Source organism: Branchiostoma floridae, chromosome 9 (genome assembly GCF_000003815.2).
Source record: "Branchiostoma floridae strain S238N-H82 chromosome 9, Bfl_VNyyK, whole genome shotgun sequence".
NCBI lineage: Eukaryota > Metazoa > Chordata > Leptocardii > Amphioxiformes > Branchiostomatidae > Branchiostoma > Branchiostoma floridae.
Genome location: NC_049987.1, coordinates 12,851,102 through 12,867,737, shown reverse-complemented (window position 1 = coordinate 12,867,737; position 16,636 = coordinate 12,851,102). Strand labels below are relative to the sequence as shown.

At 44.1% G+C, this 16,636-nt stretch overlaps 1 protein-coding gene across 2 annotated transcripts; it reads right to left on the bottom strand.

Moving 5' to 3' along the window:
* Window positions 1–32: 32 nt before the first annotated feature.
* Window positions 33–15,826, bottom strand: LOC118423654 (phthioceranic/hydroxyphthioceranic acid synthase-like). Of its 2 annotated transcripts, XM_035831888.1 has the most exons (9): window positions 15,754–15,826; window positions 15,310–15,532; window positions 9,748–9,908; window positions 9,348–9,551; window positions 8,533–8,714; window positions 994–8,116; window positions 668–832; window positions 389–507; window positions 33–172 (listed from the first exon to the last, which is right to left on the bottom strand). In XM_035831888.1, the coding sequence occupies exons 2-8, from the start codon at window positions 15,513–15,515 to the stop codon at window positions 392–394; spliced, it is 8,157 nt and encodes a 2,718-aa protein (XP_035687781.1). In that variant the 5' UTR covers window positions 15,516–15,532; window positions 15,754–15,826; the 3' UTR covers window positions 33–172; window positions 389–391. The 2 variants fall into 2 exon arrangements, with proteins under 2 accessions (XP_035687781.1, XP_035687782.1); XM_035831889.1 differs by lacking the exons at window positions 8,533–8,714; window positions 9,348–9,551; window positions 9,748–9,908; window positions 15,310–15,532; window positions 15,754–15,826 and adding an exon at window positions 10,577–11,040 and having other exon boundaries at window positions 994–7,299.
* Between the last annotated feature and the right edge of the window lie 810 nt (window positions 15,827–16,636).

Here is a 16,636-nt window from a genome sequence, read left to right as displayed (position 1 = left end):
AGTAGCCTATTCAGCTAGCCTCTACCAGGCTTCGCGGATCTATGGTCAAATAGAAGAAATTGGACGAATAGAGTCAACAATAGTATGCTAGGGGAGTCGACCGGCCATAGGAGTCAGTTTGCAACCCACGTGGTAGAGGCTATACTCAGCGACAGTCTCTCTGGACCTGAAACTAAAGGAACACACATACTTATACAATGTAAGTTGTTGAGTCATTGTTTGTAAAATGTACTTTGTTGGTTTAATGAAGGAAAACTTCACATACTGCAACAAATTTTCTCAAAAGTTTACATTGTGATTGAACTTTCAACACTGAAATGAGAGATTTACTTCGGTAGTCAAGATCTATAATATATCGGTAGTTTCAAAAATCATGTCTAAAACCTACCTATCAAACAAGATTTCTCAGGTACTGCAGCCCCTCTGTCCACATGCGCAGGACTTCTACCTCCTCAGTCTGGAACAGGAACGTCCTTTGGCATGTGGAGATGACCAGCGTGGACCTCTCTGACAAGATGCAACCAAGGAAGTGTAAAAAATAAGCTAAATTTACATACAAAATCACCCATTCGTTACTGCAGTTGAGATGGTGACATGTAAATATCATATATAGAAAGTAATATAGAACATGCAATCAGACAGACAGGTATCTTATTCAAATATTTACCTGCATAGATGTTGGTGATGTTGCGGACGTTCAGTTTAGAGGATATTTGGTTCTCAGACGGTCCCCATTTCAGGGTCGCCTCCAGGATATCGTTTTGCTGCAACACTAGCCGGACGTAGCGCTCGTGTGCCTTTGCCTTTGTCGTCCGTTTCTTGAAGATCTTTCCTGAAACAAAAAGTTGGCATTTCTTCAACCATCGTCCATAGAAAATTATATTCATGTACTGGTGAGGATATTATCATCTAACTGTTGCAATACATCAACTTTTTAATGTACATATATCATACATGACCGTAGAGGGAACGTTTAATTGTTTATTCACTTACCTTTCATCATTTCTTGAATGTGGTGACTTTTCACGCCGTTTGCCAGTCTGGTCTGCTGTGGTTGACTCTCTCGCAAGGTTGCGCTATGAAGGAGACGGATCTCTGCATGTTCTGTTAACACAGCCATGATTCCTGTTGCCACAACTTTCTCGGTAGCAGCAGAGGTGAACCTGTTACTTTTCACAGTGGCATCGTGATAAGGGAGCCCAGGTGCTGCCAAACACAGCTCACCTGGCTGGTTGACCTCACACAGTTGTCGTTCTTCATTCAATACGTATACTTCTGTATTGTATCCAGGTACAAAAGACAGGTCTGCTTCCACACAATTTGGCTTGAGGCTGCAATATACAACTCCTGAATAGACAGCCGTGCAGCTGAGCATCACTGTCACCTCTTCAGCGTGAAGAGCTTCACTTGCCTGATGTACAATAGAAAAGTCTATATTCCCAGCGTTCATGAACAGCTGTCTAACACACACCTGTGCTTCAGGGGGTTCTCTTTCTACCACAGCAACGAGCCTCTCCCAAAAGCCTCTGGATACACCTGAAAGTCGTGTGACCTTCTGTTCGCGCAACACCTGCAGAAACTCTGTCGGCGTTTTCAGCATGTGCTCTGTCACAATCACAACGGGAACTCCTTTCAGGAGAGGGACAAGAATCTCCCAAAAAGCATCGAGATGCCTAAGGGGAGTCTTCAAGCAGCAAACATCGTCTTCTTTGAATGGAAATGTGTGCCACATCCAAGTCAAGCGATTCAACATGCCAGAATGCAGACCTTGGACTATTCGTCGCCCATTGTCCGCCTCGTGCATACAAAATGCAGGGGCGTCCGGCAGCAGGACCCTTTGGAGAACAGTATCATCATCATCTTCCAACTTGTGCTCTACCGGAACAGTGATAACATGGCCTGTGTATCTGGGAAGCTTTGTGAATATCAAGGTGTGCGCAGAGAAATCAGTGACGATGACCTGGATATTGCACATTTCAATCAGATGTGTCATATTTCCCTTAGGCTGTGCCATGTTCAGAGGGACAACGATTTTACCTGCTTTCCAAATGGCCAATAGTGTCGCCAATAAGTCTGGTGTGTTTTCCAGATAGACTCCAACATAATCGTGTCTCTGTTGTTTCCGCTGTGGTAGCCTCAGCAGTTCCCGTGCTATGCTTGTCGCTGACCTGTTGAGCTCTTGGTAGGTCACATTTGTATCTTTGAAAATGAGAGCCACTCGTTGCGGTGTATCCATTACCTGTTTCTCAAATAGCTTGTGTACACAGGCAGAGATACCGTGATCATGAATCGTATTATTCACATGTTGATAGAAAACATCTGTCATTGCAAGAGACAATTGACTCATCCCAGATGAAACTTCCATTTCGTCATCTTCTTGACTCAAAGGCTCTTCTGATTCTGGTTCTGATTCATTCTGTTCATATGTCAGGCGAGGGTTCTTGCCCAGTCCCTCATTACTATGTTCTGCTTCACTGGTATTCTCCACACAGACTTTGGTGGAATGGTTCTGGACTAGATTTTCTTGAATTGCCACTGCTAACGAGCCCAAAGTGGTCTCCTGGCTGAGAAACATGATAATTGGGACATCTACGCAAATGTGCTCTTTGATGAGCTGTTGAGCACTAAGAGCCGTGTGGGAATCTATTCCCAGATCTACGATGGATGAGCTGACATTTGCTGTCTCTTCATCTGCATTTAATAGCAGTACAAACATATGTTTGACAAATGTTTCCAGGGTAGAAAGCTGTTCTTCACTCGATTGATTCAACAGTGAAGGCATGTCGATTCTAAATCCTTCAGTATTCTCTTGCGGTTCGTTGCCATTAATGCTTTCAAAAATCGTATGAAATCGTCGTGAATCTGTCATCCCTGCTTGAACCCTCTTTATTCGGGACCAGTTGACCAGGGCTACAATGAGCTGTGTTTCATTGAGCATCAAGCAATCCTCGAGGTACTTGACAATGTCATGACGCTCCATGGCTGGGACCCCTTGTTGCTCCAGCTTCTTTGCAATTGCCTCATTTCTCTCAAGTATGCCAAGCTTGAGTGCTCCCCAGTTGATTGTCTGGCCGCTGAGTCCCTGCTGTCTACGGTAGAACATGAAGCCATCCAGGAAGGCGTTAGCGGACGCGTACCCTGTTTGCCCGCCGTTTGGAATGATCGCTGCGATGGATGAGTACGCGACGAAGTAGTCAAGTCGGAAACGCTGAGTTGCAACGTGCAGGTTCCATGTTCCTATTACTTTGGCGTCCATTCCTCTTTGAAAGTGGCTGTGGTCTTGGTTGATAAGAATGCCATCACTTGTAACCACTGCACTGTGGAAAATCCCTTTTAGGGGAACATCTGGAAATGTCGACTCCAGTTTCTGGATGGCAGCCTCAACTTGGTCTAAACAGGTAACATCAGCTTGCAGGCAAACTACGTTGGTGTCCTTTGTTGAGGCAAGTTCCGAAATCTTGTCATTGGTTTCTTCGTTGGGGGGACTCCTGGACATAATTGCAATATATCCAGCTCCCTTTTCAGCCAAGAAGTTTACTGTCACCATACCAAGGCCAGTGAGTCCCCCGACCACAAGGTAGGCGCAGTCTTTACGGAAGAGCTGCTTTCTGCCGACACAAACGGAAACACCAGTCTTGGACTGAAACTGTACTACTGTCAGGTGGTCCTCTGGGTGCCTATTGAGGTTTTCCGAATTCAAATCCCCAGGCATACCCAATTGGGAAATCTCTGACAACGGAATGAATCGGGCAGTAAGATCATTTCTTGTCAGTTTTTTTGCAGCCGATGTCAACAACTTGAGCACAGAAGGCATCACCCTGAGGAGGTTTGACTCCCTAAATAGGAGGCAAGTATTCACCATCTTAAGCTGAATGTCGGGCCTGTAAATAGTTGGTGCATGCAATGAAGAGATTTGGTGTACGGCTTTGCCACTGACGATGATAAGTTGTCCATTTGATTCAACCATAGCCTGCAGCTGCCTCGCGCTTTTACACGCTTCCACTTCCCAAACAATAACCAGAGGGTATTGTTCATCAGGGCATGCGGTTTGGCGTTTTGTCACTGACACTTTCAACTTGGTGGCTATGACATCCAATGCACAGCCAAACGTCGGGCAGACCGTTCCACCAACATAACCAACACGTTGTTTAGGCTTCACACAAGCCAAGACTTCCCAAGCAAGCACCAACAAAGACAGGCAAGGCAAATTCTCCAGCTGATGGAAAGTAGAGGCTTTCTTCAAAACAGAGACAGGAACACACACAGTTGAACTGGCGACAACAGGAAAACAACCAAAAACAACATCCCCAACCTTAATCTTACATTTCTCGGTCACATCAACCACTGTTCCGTAAAAGTCTAGGGCATGTAGGTCTTGGGCACAGTTGCTGTCCTCAAGCCATGGTACCGCTTCTCTGCTTTCTGTTGGCTTTATCACAGGCGCAAAATAATCTTCGTGCAAGCGAATTGCAGATACATTGATTTGAGCATGGGGTACCTGGTAGCCGACATCCAACAAAGGGGTATCATCATCATATGTAACCCTAACACTCTGCGGTTGGCTTGTCTCCAACATTTGCAGTTTTATTCTTCTTCCGCCCTCTGCAACGTTGACCCTGTGCACGGAGGAAACCTTCTCAACGTTGGATCGTACCATTTCAATGTAGTATTTCTTATTGCCCACCAACATGATTTCTGTAAACTCTGACATCTCAGGTGTTGTCATTTCCTGAACGAGAGTGAGGATTTCATCGTCCGTTCCAGTTGCTAGCTCAGCAAGCTGACAGTTTAAGTATGCCCGTTCGCGGAGCACAGCACGAACGAGACCCCAAAGTGGCGGTCCAACCAAATCGATGACATTCACTTGTTGGGCTTCGGTGAGTCCATCCCACATTGGCAGCTGAGCATTTCTTGTGACGACCTTTACCGGAATGCTCTTGTCCATTGCTATCAACATCTTCAACAATTGTCTCAGACTCTCGCAGGAGACTTCCACAGCTGACGCCAATGCCGCCCCATTGGTTGTGGAATCCTCTAACAGGGTTATGCCCCAGCCATGAACTATCTGGTCGAACTCGATGGACTCGTCCTTTTGCTGTATGATGGAGGGCAAGACACTGCTGTTCACTCTAAAATCTTGTCTTGTAAACTCACTCTGGTAGATTAAGACAGAGTCAGGACTAACGAGATGCCCCATTTTATCCAGGATGCCACAGTCATCTGCGAGGACAAGGCACTTGAGCTGAGACATGGACGCTTCTGGTGCTTCACAACAGGACTCAAATGGAAACCAGTCCATGGTGTAAGTGACGTCAGAAAATGGTACGGATTTCTTGTCTGTTAGAATTTTACAAACGATGTTTCGGGCCTCAACAATGACTTGCCCATCTGAGCCTATCAACGCTCCATTGCAACACAATGCATCCTTTGTTTTGTACAGCTGACGAAGGTAAACCCACATTCTGAGTTCAGGAGGCTTCACAGAGACAACACTTCCTACTGAAGCTGGCAGCAACGTTTCTTTGTGGTCGGCATCGTCGATCATTAGCAAGATAGTAGACTGCAATACGTAGTCAAGCAGCGCAGGGTGGATACAGCAGTTGTGCATGTCATGAGATACAATCTCTGGTACGTGTACAATAGACAGTGCCTCTGGGTGCATGGATGATTCGCTATACCGGCAGTCCTTGAGTTGGCATAGAGATGGACCGTAGTGGAAACCTACTTTCTTGAATTCGTCGTAGAGTATTTCTTCTGGTAGTCTGTACGAACAGCGTTCTTGAATGGCGACGAGGTTGACATTATGAAGTACATCCTGACTCTGGCTGTCATACTCAACATGCCCTCTTGCATGCACTGCCCTATCGGTTCTCTCTTCAAATGTAACATTTTGTGACGTCTCGTCATGGTGGACGTTCACAACTAGGTCGGTTTTATCACCATGTCGCCCTATTGTTGCTGGAGACAGAAACTCTATTTGCAGCCTACAGTGGGACGGTGGCTGGCGGGGATTCATGACCTCCATGCAAGCAGCTAAACCGAGATCTACATACTGGGCACCAGGCACAACAACCATATCCTGCAATCTATGATCATATACATAGGGGTGCGTTGCATTACTGATGGAGCACCGAAAACTCGGAGGACTGTTAGACAGCCTTTTCAAGTGTGACTGGACTAAGCTTGCTTTGCTGTCATTCTCCTGTCGCAGAGAGATCCCGGCCTCTGGATCAAACCATAAGGACTGCCTGTTCAGATGACAGCGAGGTACTGGTAGGGGGGCATAGACTTCATCCTCATCAAAGAACGCCTTCCACTGAGGATCTAGGCCAGCTTGATATAGGTCACAGAGACACTGAAGAATGCAAGCGTGTTCTTGCTTTGGCCTTGACGAGGCAACCAGGGTCAATTCAGCCTCACCTACAATCTCTTTGATATTAGCACGAAGTGCCGGCCTCGGTCCTATCTCCACTACAATGTTGCGGGCCTTTGTGTCAATTGCCCTTTTCATAGCTGAGTTAAACATGACTGGGCATCTAACATTCTTTGCCCAGTATGCTTCAGAAGCAAAATCTTTGGGAGCCAAATCACCAGTAACCGTGGACAGCACTTGAACTGTGGGATCCGCCGCCTTGATATCATGGAGCGCTTCTCGCAGCTTGCTACAGATGGGGTCCATGTGATGGCTGTGATACGCAGACCTGACGTTGAGCTCTCGAATGAAGAGTCTTCCCTCTTCTTCTTCTGTGTTGATTCTATCTAAAAGCCGATGCAGACTATCTACAGCATCTGCATCACCTGACACTGTGCATGACGTCCCACTGTTTTCTGCTGCAATAGAAACTTTGCCTGTAAATCTCTGGCAGCAATCGTTCACCTTTCTGACATCATAGTTGCCGACTACCAGCATTTTGCCGCCAGTCACCTCACTCTGCAAACGCCCCCTGTGGTAGATGACCCGAACGGCAGTTGGTAAAGAAAGGGCGCCTGCACAACAAGCCGCTGCTACCTCTCCAACAGAGTGGCCAACAATTTTGTCAGGCACAATCCCCCAAGTCATCAACAGATGAAACAGGGCAACCTGGCAAACAAATATTATTGGCTGTGCTACAGCAGGATCGTCAAAGTTCCTCACATTCCGAAGCTTGTCGACCAGAGACCAGCCAGCAATGGTTTTGAAGATTGCATCAACCTCTTTAACCTTACGACTGAAAAGGGGCTCTTTCGCCATTAACTCAATACACATACCCTCCCATAAAGTGCCCATTCCACAAAAGACAAAAACTATGTTCTTCGGACCTGCACTATTTTTCAGTCCAGAAACACTCTTCTGTGCTTTCTGAAGCTCAAGATTAAGTTGCTCGAGAGACATGACTGGAAAAGCAAGGCGGTAGTTATGATGCGTGCGCTTCACAGAGGATGTGTAAGCCAACTGGCTTAGAGCGGTGCATTGATTCTTTTCAAGAAAAGAAATCAGATCTTTCATAGACGCTTGCAAAGATTCCTTGCCATTGGCAGACACAGCGATGATGTTTGGTTCTTCATGCCTACCCAGCTCTTCTGTTGCCCCAGAAGACGGTTCAGAGAAAAGTATGGCGTGCGCGTTTGAGCCCCCGAAACCAAAGGAATTTACACATGCCATCATCTTATCTTTGTTTCGTGAGGACCAGGTAATGGGCTCTGTACAAACTTTGATTTTTAGGCCTTCGAAATCAATGTTTGGATTGGGCTCGTTGAAGTGTAGCGTCGGCGCAATCTTTTTGTGCTTCATCATCAGTAAGACTTTGATAAGTCCCGCCATTGCCGCTGCCGACTCAAGATGGCCAAAGTTACTCTTCACTGAGCCAATCAGAACTGGTGGTTCTGAGCTGTCCCGCGATTGCCCGATGGCTTTTCCAAGACTCCTGGCCTCGACTGGATCTCCAACTGGCGTACCTGTACCATGTGCTTCTATGTAGTCGATATGGCGGGGATCTACATTGTGCTGTTCGTACAGTCGGCGTATCAGCTGTTCCTGTTGGGCCGGGGATGGGGAAGTCATGGGAATCGCAGACCGTCCGTCCTGGTTCACTCCTGTCTTGATCGTGGCCCAGATGTAATCCTTGTCCACCAACGCCTGCAGGAAATCTTAATCAACAACGATTGTCGACTTCTACAGTTGATAGCTGAGGCGTAGATGCTAGCATTGATGTAACGCAATATCATGGCATGGACGCATGATTGATTTTGAGGGTATGTCCAGAATTTTGAGGCCATGCAAAATTAATACACATTTATCCACGCAAGATACTTTAAACACCACCAGCTATCAATGTGACAAATACAACTATGATTAATCTTTTTATCATAAAACATTGTCTTTAAACTTAAAAGTGCCCAACTGTGTAGTAGATAAATACAAGAGAAATATTGACGCTGATACCTGACTGTAGGTGTAAGCACCTTGCAAAATAAGCATGATTAGGCGCTATTAGGTGAATCATGAGATCTGTACATTGCCCAATACGTACAGCGACAACATACATCCTTTACCTTTCTGAAACTTTTGATGATGACGACACCACAGCCTTCTCCCCGCGCGTAGCCGTTAGCGGCAGCGGAGAATGGCTTACAGCGACCGTCAGGACACACCATACCGGCACGGCACAGTTGTACGAACATGCCAGGATTCAGGATGAAGTTGACACCTCCACATATTGCCATTGTGCAGTCACCTATATACGAGTATCAAAAGGCATCAGAACCAGTTACTTTATAAAAATGAAAATGAGAAATAGTAATGTCCGTATATTTCGAAAATTCATTTCTTGCAATCCATTGCTCTCTAAGCCGTTAGCAGACACTTTTGGTAGAGAGCCACACACAGACAATGACAGTCGCTGTAGGCTGATAATTTTGTGAGAAAGAGATAGCCATTCGTATTTGTCAGCTAGAATCGTGAGAGCCATAAGTATACACTAGTGTGACTCCGCATCATAAGATAAATGGTGCACTTTGTGTACAAGATAAAAAAAAACCTGTCATCTCACAAGCTCTTAATTAGGTATTCGTAGTCACTAAACATCTGTAGGAATAGGAGTCATATTCTGATAACACTGACAGCAATAGCTACAAGAGGCAATGGCCCATCTGTCGTGAAGCCATTTAGACTCATCAAAGTGATGCAATTCTGCTTATCAGAAGTGAATGGCAATATAATAATTAATTTAGCACTTGCGATGTTGTGAATTGACACTGTGTTGTGTACTCTGCAATACTTTTGAGTTGGTACATGTTTTGAAATATATTATCAAATTTTAAACAAATATGATTCGGAAAAGGTATGGCCCATAGGAGTCTAAGCTAACCTGCACGAATAGCTTGACAGCCGAGGTGTAGGGCAGTCATTCCTGAGGAGCAGGCCGTATCGACGGTCATGGAGGGACCGGTCAGGTTGAAGGCGTACGACACCCGGTTGGCAACAACAGGAATGGAAACCCCCGTCGCTGTGTTGCTGGATACGTCTGCCATGTCCAATGTGGAATTCCAGTAGTAGTCGTAGTTCATGACACCTTTGAAACAATGCCGTGTTTATAAGCGTTTTGCTTCCTTTTCACCCGTGTTAACTTTAGTATATGAAGTAATAAAAATTTGATAATGGAAATGATATTAATTCAAAAGCTAGAGACAAGTAGGAGGCTTGTACTTGTTATCTAAATTTTCATTGTTTTCAACCCAGGTTAAGAAACACAGCTAGTGTGCTCTTACCAACGAAAACGCCGGTGTCGGTGTTGTACACATTCTTCAGGGGGATGCCAGCATTCTCTAAGGCCTTATACGAGCACTCTAGCATCCAGCGTTGCTGAGGGTCCATCCGAGATGCTTCAAGGTCGCTTATATTGAATAAGCGGTTGTCGAAGTCTTTGAAACTGAGATACAAAAAGCAACAACTTTGATCGGGTGAACAACTGGCCCAACTATTTCCAACTCGAACGTCCTAAGAATAACTGGAGTTCGACGAACACATCCCTTCGCCAAAGAATCATGCCTTTTTGTGCTTTATTTAAGACTTAAAGGTCTTATTCATATATCACTAAATAGTGCCTACCCCTGCCAATAGCAAATGACTGCATGAACTGTGTTCCTCACAAATCCACAAATACTACCCCAAACAAGACCTTGATCACAGATGACCTGGTAGCATCCCTGGTCAATCAGAATTTCATGCTTGTCAGTGTAAAAATGATCTTAAGTACATTTCAGCCAAAAACAATGCAAACAAGTTTGAAAGTCCTATCATGGAATTCAGTGGATTTATGAACTTTCCTCATTGATTATGCAAATTAGCTGTTGATTTGCATAATAAGTATTACATTATGTAAGTCATCACTTAGGCTATCTACCACTCAAAAATCACGACCACAGCATGTTCAGAACATGAGATGTCAAAATTAAAGTTTTGCTGCAGTACCTTAGGAAGCCGCTAGGGGGCCCACTATCATACTCGACCTTCGTTATCTTGACCCCTACCCACCTATCAAATTTTATCAGGATCCTTTCAAGGCTTCTTGAGTTATGCATTCCACATTCTTCGGACCTGCACTATTTTTCAGTCCAGAAACACTCTTCTGTGCTTTCTGAAGCTCAAGATTAAGTTGCTCGAGAGACATGACTGGAAAAGCAAGGCGGTAGTTATGATGCGTGCGCTTCACAGAGGATGTGTAAGCCAACTGGCTTAGAGCGGTGCATTGATTCTTTTCAAGAAAAGAAATCAGATCTTTCATAGGACGCACACACACCTGTTAAGTCTCAAATTTTGGGTAGATAAGATACAAAGCACGTATAATCATTTAAGCGTGCGATTTTTTATTTACTTTAAGTTTTCAAAAGTTGTTCAACTAAAGCTGTAAAGAAAATTCAAACTGTACATGACTTGTTACTTATTTAGATATTTGGCGAGAGTGTGTGTTGAGTTTATTATTTTCAACTCATCCTTGTAGGGGCTAAACATCCAAACTCCTCACTAAATCTTACACTACCAGTAGTTTATAAAATTCTGTAATATGAGCAAACACAAAAATGTTCCTACCCATCTCTCCCAATAAAAGTAGAGGTTGGTGGGGAAAATCGTGACCTTTTCCTTAGATGCCATATCTTTTTTCGGCTAGTCTTCCCACCAATATATGCTGTTGACCTACACATAGACCCAACAAACCCTCAGACTCAACAGACCCAACAAACTCAATGTTCAGTTTGCATACCCTTCTTGCATGACGAAGGCGACAAGCTGCACTCCCTGTCATCATACAGCAGTAAAGTTATGTGTGCTACCCCCTGTAGGTTATCGGCGAAAGTGCAGTTCGGCGTTGCACGTGATCGTGTGGCAAGTGGGTTCTTGGATTCGCCGTTAATTGCCAAAACATATTTACATAGGTTCCGCCGGGGTTATTTTACTGGTTGGTTTGCTCCCGCACAAAGGTCTCTTCTATCTTTTTCCCTGCTTTACTGGTTTGTAAGGCATTCAGCTTCCGACGATGTTGCCAACTATGGGACGAAAGACTACAAGCATTGGAAGAAGCAAGGTGAGGTGACAATTGTTGTCTGACAATTGTGACAGGCTTGGGCCATCATTACAGACTTACGCTCAGTGTAGCCTCCTTCACCGGCTTCCTTATTGGCACTGGCGTGTTTAAGTTGTTGGGGAGGGGTGTTAGGGGCGGTACCGGTGACGTTGAAAAAGGTCGAGTCGCGATTTTTAACCGGGAATATGCTAGGAAAGGAATATATACAGTCAAACCTGTATTAGCGGCCACCTTTGCATACCGGCCACCTGCCCATAGTGGCCACTTTTTGTCGGTCCCTTGGATTCGTAATGATTAAGAAATAGGCTTGGCGGCCACCTGTCCAACGCGGCCATGGCCACACGATTTCCGGTCCCGTTGATACAGAAACACTGCCTATTGCAACCATACTGCAGCCTTATGTCACCCTGCACCGAGTTTGAAATTGTAGTTTGCAAGGATTTGGAGTTACTGACAGGGTCATTTTGGCGGTAGCAGAAGGTATTTTTGCCTTGAACATTAAAGTGCAAGTCTTTGTCGGTGAATTTACCGATCGAGACAGTGTTACTTGGTGAGAAAGATTAGTGGGAACTGAAATCATGTGTAGCTTGCTCATGGTCAATTGATCTACATTTTCTCTATAGTGGCCACCTGTCTATAGTGGCCATATTTCTCCAGTCCCTTGAGTGACCGCTATAGACAGGTTTGACTGTACCGGGAGAGGAAAACTGTAAATGCATGTAAGTTCGCGGGGATTTATTTTCGCGTTAGCGGGAAAGTGGAGTGTTCACTATAGTCAAATATTGTAATGTGATGTTCGCGGTGGTTTTAAGTTCGTGGTAAGACTGCCTGGCGAAAAGAAGGTTATATTTTGGGTAGCGTTTGTATGTATGTGTTCTATACAGAGAATTCAGCTACTTTATGCAGTAACTACATGACCATTTTACAATCAATATGTATGATTGAGTTTACTAATACTTAGCATATCCTGCCACAGATACACCGTGGCCAATGAAAGTCCTCTGCCTGCTAAACTCATTACCCAGCTTATGATACGATCATATGCCACCGCAATATATGCTTGGAGATTAGGATTTTGAACCGAGTATACGTAGAAAGTTGCAAGAGGCGAACCGGTTAAAAAATAACAAGAGCGAAGTAGACCAGCGTTTATAGTGGTTTCTACCAAGTTTCTATGGTCAAACTTACAGAGTTTACCGTGAAGACAGGATTTTGAAAAGTCAGTAATACTCCGCCAGATCTAGATACTCAGTAGATTACTTCGTAGAAAATTGGACCATTGTTTTGTGCATCACCCACTCACAAGTACATGTATTCACAAACAATTAGGTCCAGTTTCAGGTCCGGACCGGGACCTGATCCTCTGGACCTGAATCGGAACAGTACCAGTGGCGTAGATCCAATGCTGTACATGCGTATTCCAAGCGGGGTCTAACTAAGCTTACGTATACGTTTTAACTGCTTCTGGGCAAACATAGATGACGCAAATTAATTATATCAAAGTAAAAAAAGGAACTCGGAGGCCCTTGATAACACCTGCCGAAAGTTGTGTGGACTAAACTAGCTAGCATTGATTGAGCACAAATGTAGCTGTACATTAACAAAAGGCACCTCTACTTGCCCAATTGCTGCCGCCTTTCCTTCAACCATTTATAAAAACATGGTCCGCAGAAGCCATCCTGTCGTCAGGAAATCAAACACGACATGTACAGAACAGAAGGATTTCATTTCCAGAATTTCCAAACAAAAATTCATGATGATAATAAAGTACGAAAAACAAAACTCCGAACGTACAGACTACTCAAGTCCACATACAACGAAGAGCAGTATTTGAAAATTATAAACATTCTCCACAGAACTACCATCGCTAAACTTACAATCAATTGCCACAAACTGCAAATTGAATCAGGAAGGCACAACCGCACTTCTCTAGAACAAAGATTCTGCCAATTTCGTACTTCAAACATGGTAGAAGATGAAGTGTACTTCACTGTTGATTGTGATATGTATGTCAATGATAGAAATACTCGATTTAGTTACATAGTAAGTAGATTCCCTCATTTTAGACACATGGGTAGCACTGACAAGTTTATATTCCTCATGCGTTTTGACAAACCAACCATCTGAAGCCGAACTTCTGCTGTGTCGGACACGATTTGTGATACTTTTATATGTAGACATGTTTTGACTTGTTGTGTGACCTGCACTTAGCTCGGTTGGGCAAAATTGTACAATAAAGGTCTTAATGATTCAGTAATGGACCCAGCGAAAATCAAAGCGCACGGCGTGGCCCAGCATTTTGGTATATATCTACAGGGGAGCTGACAATCAAAACTATCGAAGCACAGAAATTGCAACATTTAATTGGTCTATTGCTCTATTAATTCTACTTTAGATGATTTGATCTTATTATACAGTGAGTCCATATAATACATGTATTGACGGCCGACAAAAAGGATTTCTGTGACGATTCTATGATATAGCTTAGTGCTACAAGAGCACCTAACTGGAAGGACCCATTACCCCAAACTCTTTTACATTTTAAATATTCAACATAAATATTACATGATTACATCTATCATAATCTATGTATAAGCAACCACCAACTTGTCGTACTTTCACCTTGCTTAGGCGTAGATGCGGCACTGCGGGGTTCGTTCACTGCGGTACAGTTTTGTTATTTTTTTTATAATTTAGACATGCGTAATACGTAAAAGTATGACTTAAAAAACAACATGATACACACTGAACGGAAGAAAATTCGTTCTTTATCTCTGAAATTCGTTGAGTCATCTTCGAACCCCGCAGTGCCTCACCGGTGCCCCAAGTGCAGTGAGAGTCAACCTTATGATCCGGATAGCATACTCAGTGTAAATCGCACGATGATCGCGGTAAATTGCAAGTAAATCGTAGGTAAAATCAGCCATCGCGGAGCGTCCTGCGATGTTCAAACAATTTTTCACTTGTGAATAGCCACCTGAACGTTTTTTTTTGCTTCTTGAACCGACCAAATGTAGACCTAGCTAATGAATGCTAAACTGTAATGTCTTCCTGCTGGTGAAAAACCCTAACTAGGCGCAAAAAGTTTGGAATATTAACTCATGAAACGTGCAACAGGCCTGCTTATGTGAATGGCTCACAAAAAAGTGCCCATGTAAGTGGGGCGGTGTTGTGGCCGGTTCTTTTGAACCCTGCAAGAAGAATTATTAAACTACAAGACCAAGAAATATACACAGGATACCGATTTCTCCCATGCGGCGCACGGTGTTATTCCCGTGCATGAAATCCTCATCGCGGTAAAGCGCGTGCTCTATGTGTGACTGGGACTTTACAGTCGAAAATAAAACTACCCCCTCCTAAAATCGCAGAATTGAAGGTCTAGAGTCTTGATTGATTGGCTAATGTCACATTTCCAAACAGGGGCCCAGCCGGGCTGTTTGTGGAAACGCAAAATAGAATATATACCGCAAAAAATATATACGCATAATGCCCACGGCTATTTTCTTTACGTCTTGTGTAGTTTGGTGGGTTTTTTTTATCATACTTGTCGTTCCCGAAAGCTGCTCGGCCGGATGCCGGTTTAAACGTTTGGAAATGTGTCGTAGGTCTTACATCTGAACTATGAAAGAATCATATGTATAGCACAACAAAGAACATTTTAGCCCATCAATGTGTGAAAACGTTGCAGGACTTTCCTCATCCTGACATAATCACTACAAAGTAGTGAAGAAATATTTCGTTTACTCACTCATCTACGAAGCCGGCGCGTTCCACGAACGACTTGCCAGGGGTGTTTCTATCGGGGTTGTACCAGGCCTCCTGGTTCCAGCGCTCGGGTGGGATCTCTCGCATACAGTCTTCTCCGTTCTCCAGCACCCGCCAAAACTCGTCCGGACCCTCAGCCGACGGGAAGCGGCACCACAGGCCGACAATCGCCACCTCTTCGTCCATCATCGCGGCGTAGAACTTGCCTAAGATGAGTTCGGTAGTAAGGAGACGTGTTATTTAGCCATCTTGTAAAAAATCATCACCACTCCTTAATTTGTACAAACAAGAATTTACAACACTTTCCACTTCAACTTAAATACACTTCTCGCGTCACCAAAATATCAAAACATATTGAAAACAGTTGTAATTGTAGTTACTAGAGATACAATATACGAATATACATGTTTTGTATGTAGAATTTTACCTTGACGAATGTAAACATTTATGTTCTCATCGCGTCCCTCCTTTCCGTATCCCGGGCCGTTTCTTTCACTCGCCCTTTTATACGTTTAAAGACAGGGGCTTATTTACATACTTAGTCAGCAGAACGACAAGGAAACGATTGTTATCTACCCTATACGACAAAGACAATCAATCATTCAAGCCCAATTTGTACACTGGGCGTTCCTTAGTTCATATGGCACACAACACAATCACTTTTTTTTTCAATCTTTTACTTGGATCATAGGAAAAGTCGTTTGAACATTTTGCCCTGAGTATACCAATGCATGGCAACACTGTGGCGGCTAATCGATCGGACATTCAGTAGCTGAGCTCGAGGTGGCGCCCGTCATGGGTTAATGCTACATTTCGTCGGCATTCCTTGCCTTGTTAGCCGCTCACCTTGGGCAGCTTGTATGAAGGAGTGAGCTTTGGTTGCTTGTTCCCACAGTTTTGTGATGATTTGCCTTCTCGAGTCACATTCAGTAGTCTTACTGTAGCTGTAAGTCTTTATTATAGTGGCGTCGTGGAAGCAATCCGCAGAGGCAATTTGTAACCCAGAGGTTCTGGATTCAAATCCGTTGATGTGCCACCAATCTTGTGCCCTTGGGAGAGGCACTTTACACTGTCTAACTTTCCTGACTTCACTGAGATGAAAATGAGTACCTAGCTTCGGCAGTTAAGAGGTTAAATGGAGGTCCCGTGTTTTGAGGAGAGCTACAAATCAAGCACGTTAAAAACCCATCACACTTATCGAAAAGTCATTAGTCACTAATGTGTATTGAGTGATATTAGATTAGTACACTGATTTACATAGCTTTTAATACGCGTTATTTGACACACATTGTACCTGATGCAATCGTTGT

Bases quoted from the DNA above. Each gene is read 5' to 3' on its own strand.
- LOC118423654 (XM_035831888.1), bottom strand. From the start codon at position 15,515: ATGATGGACGAAGAGGTGGCGATTGTCGGCCTGTGGTGCCGCTTCCCG. The intron at 8,715-9,347 runs GTTAGCTTAGAC...ACTCGTATATAG, and splicing joins CTGTCAAGCTATTCGTGCAG to GTGACTGCACAATGGCAATA. The intron at 508-667 runs GTAAATATTTGA...GCATCTTGTCAG, and splicing joins CATCACCAACATCTATGCAG to AGAGGTCCACGCTGGTCATC.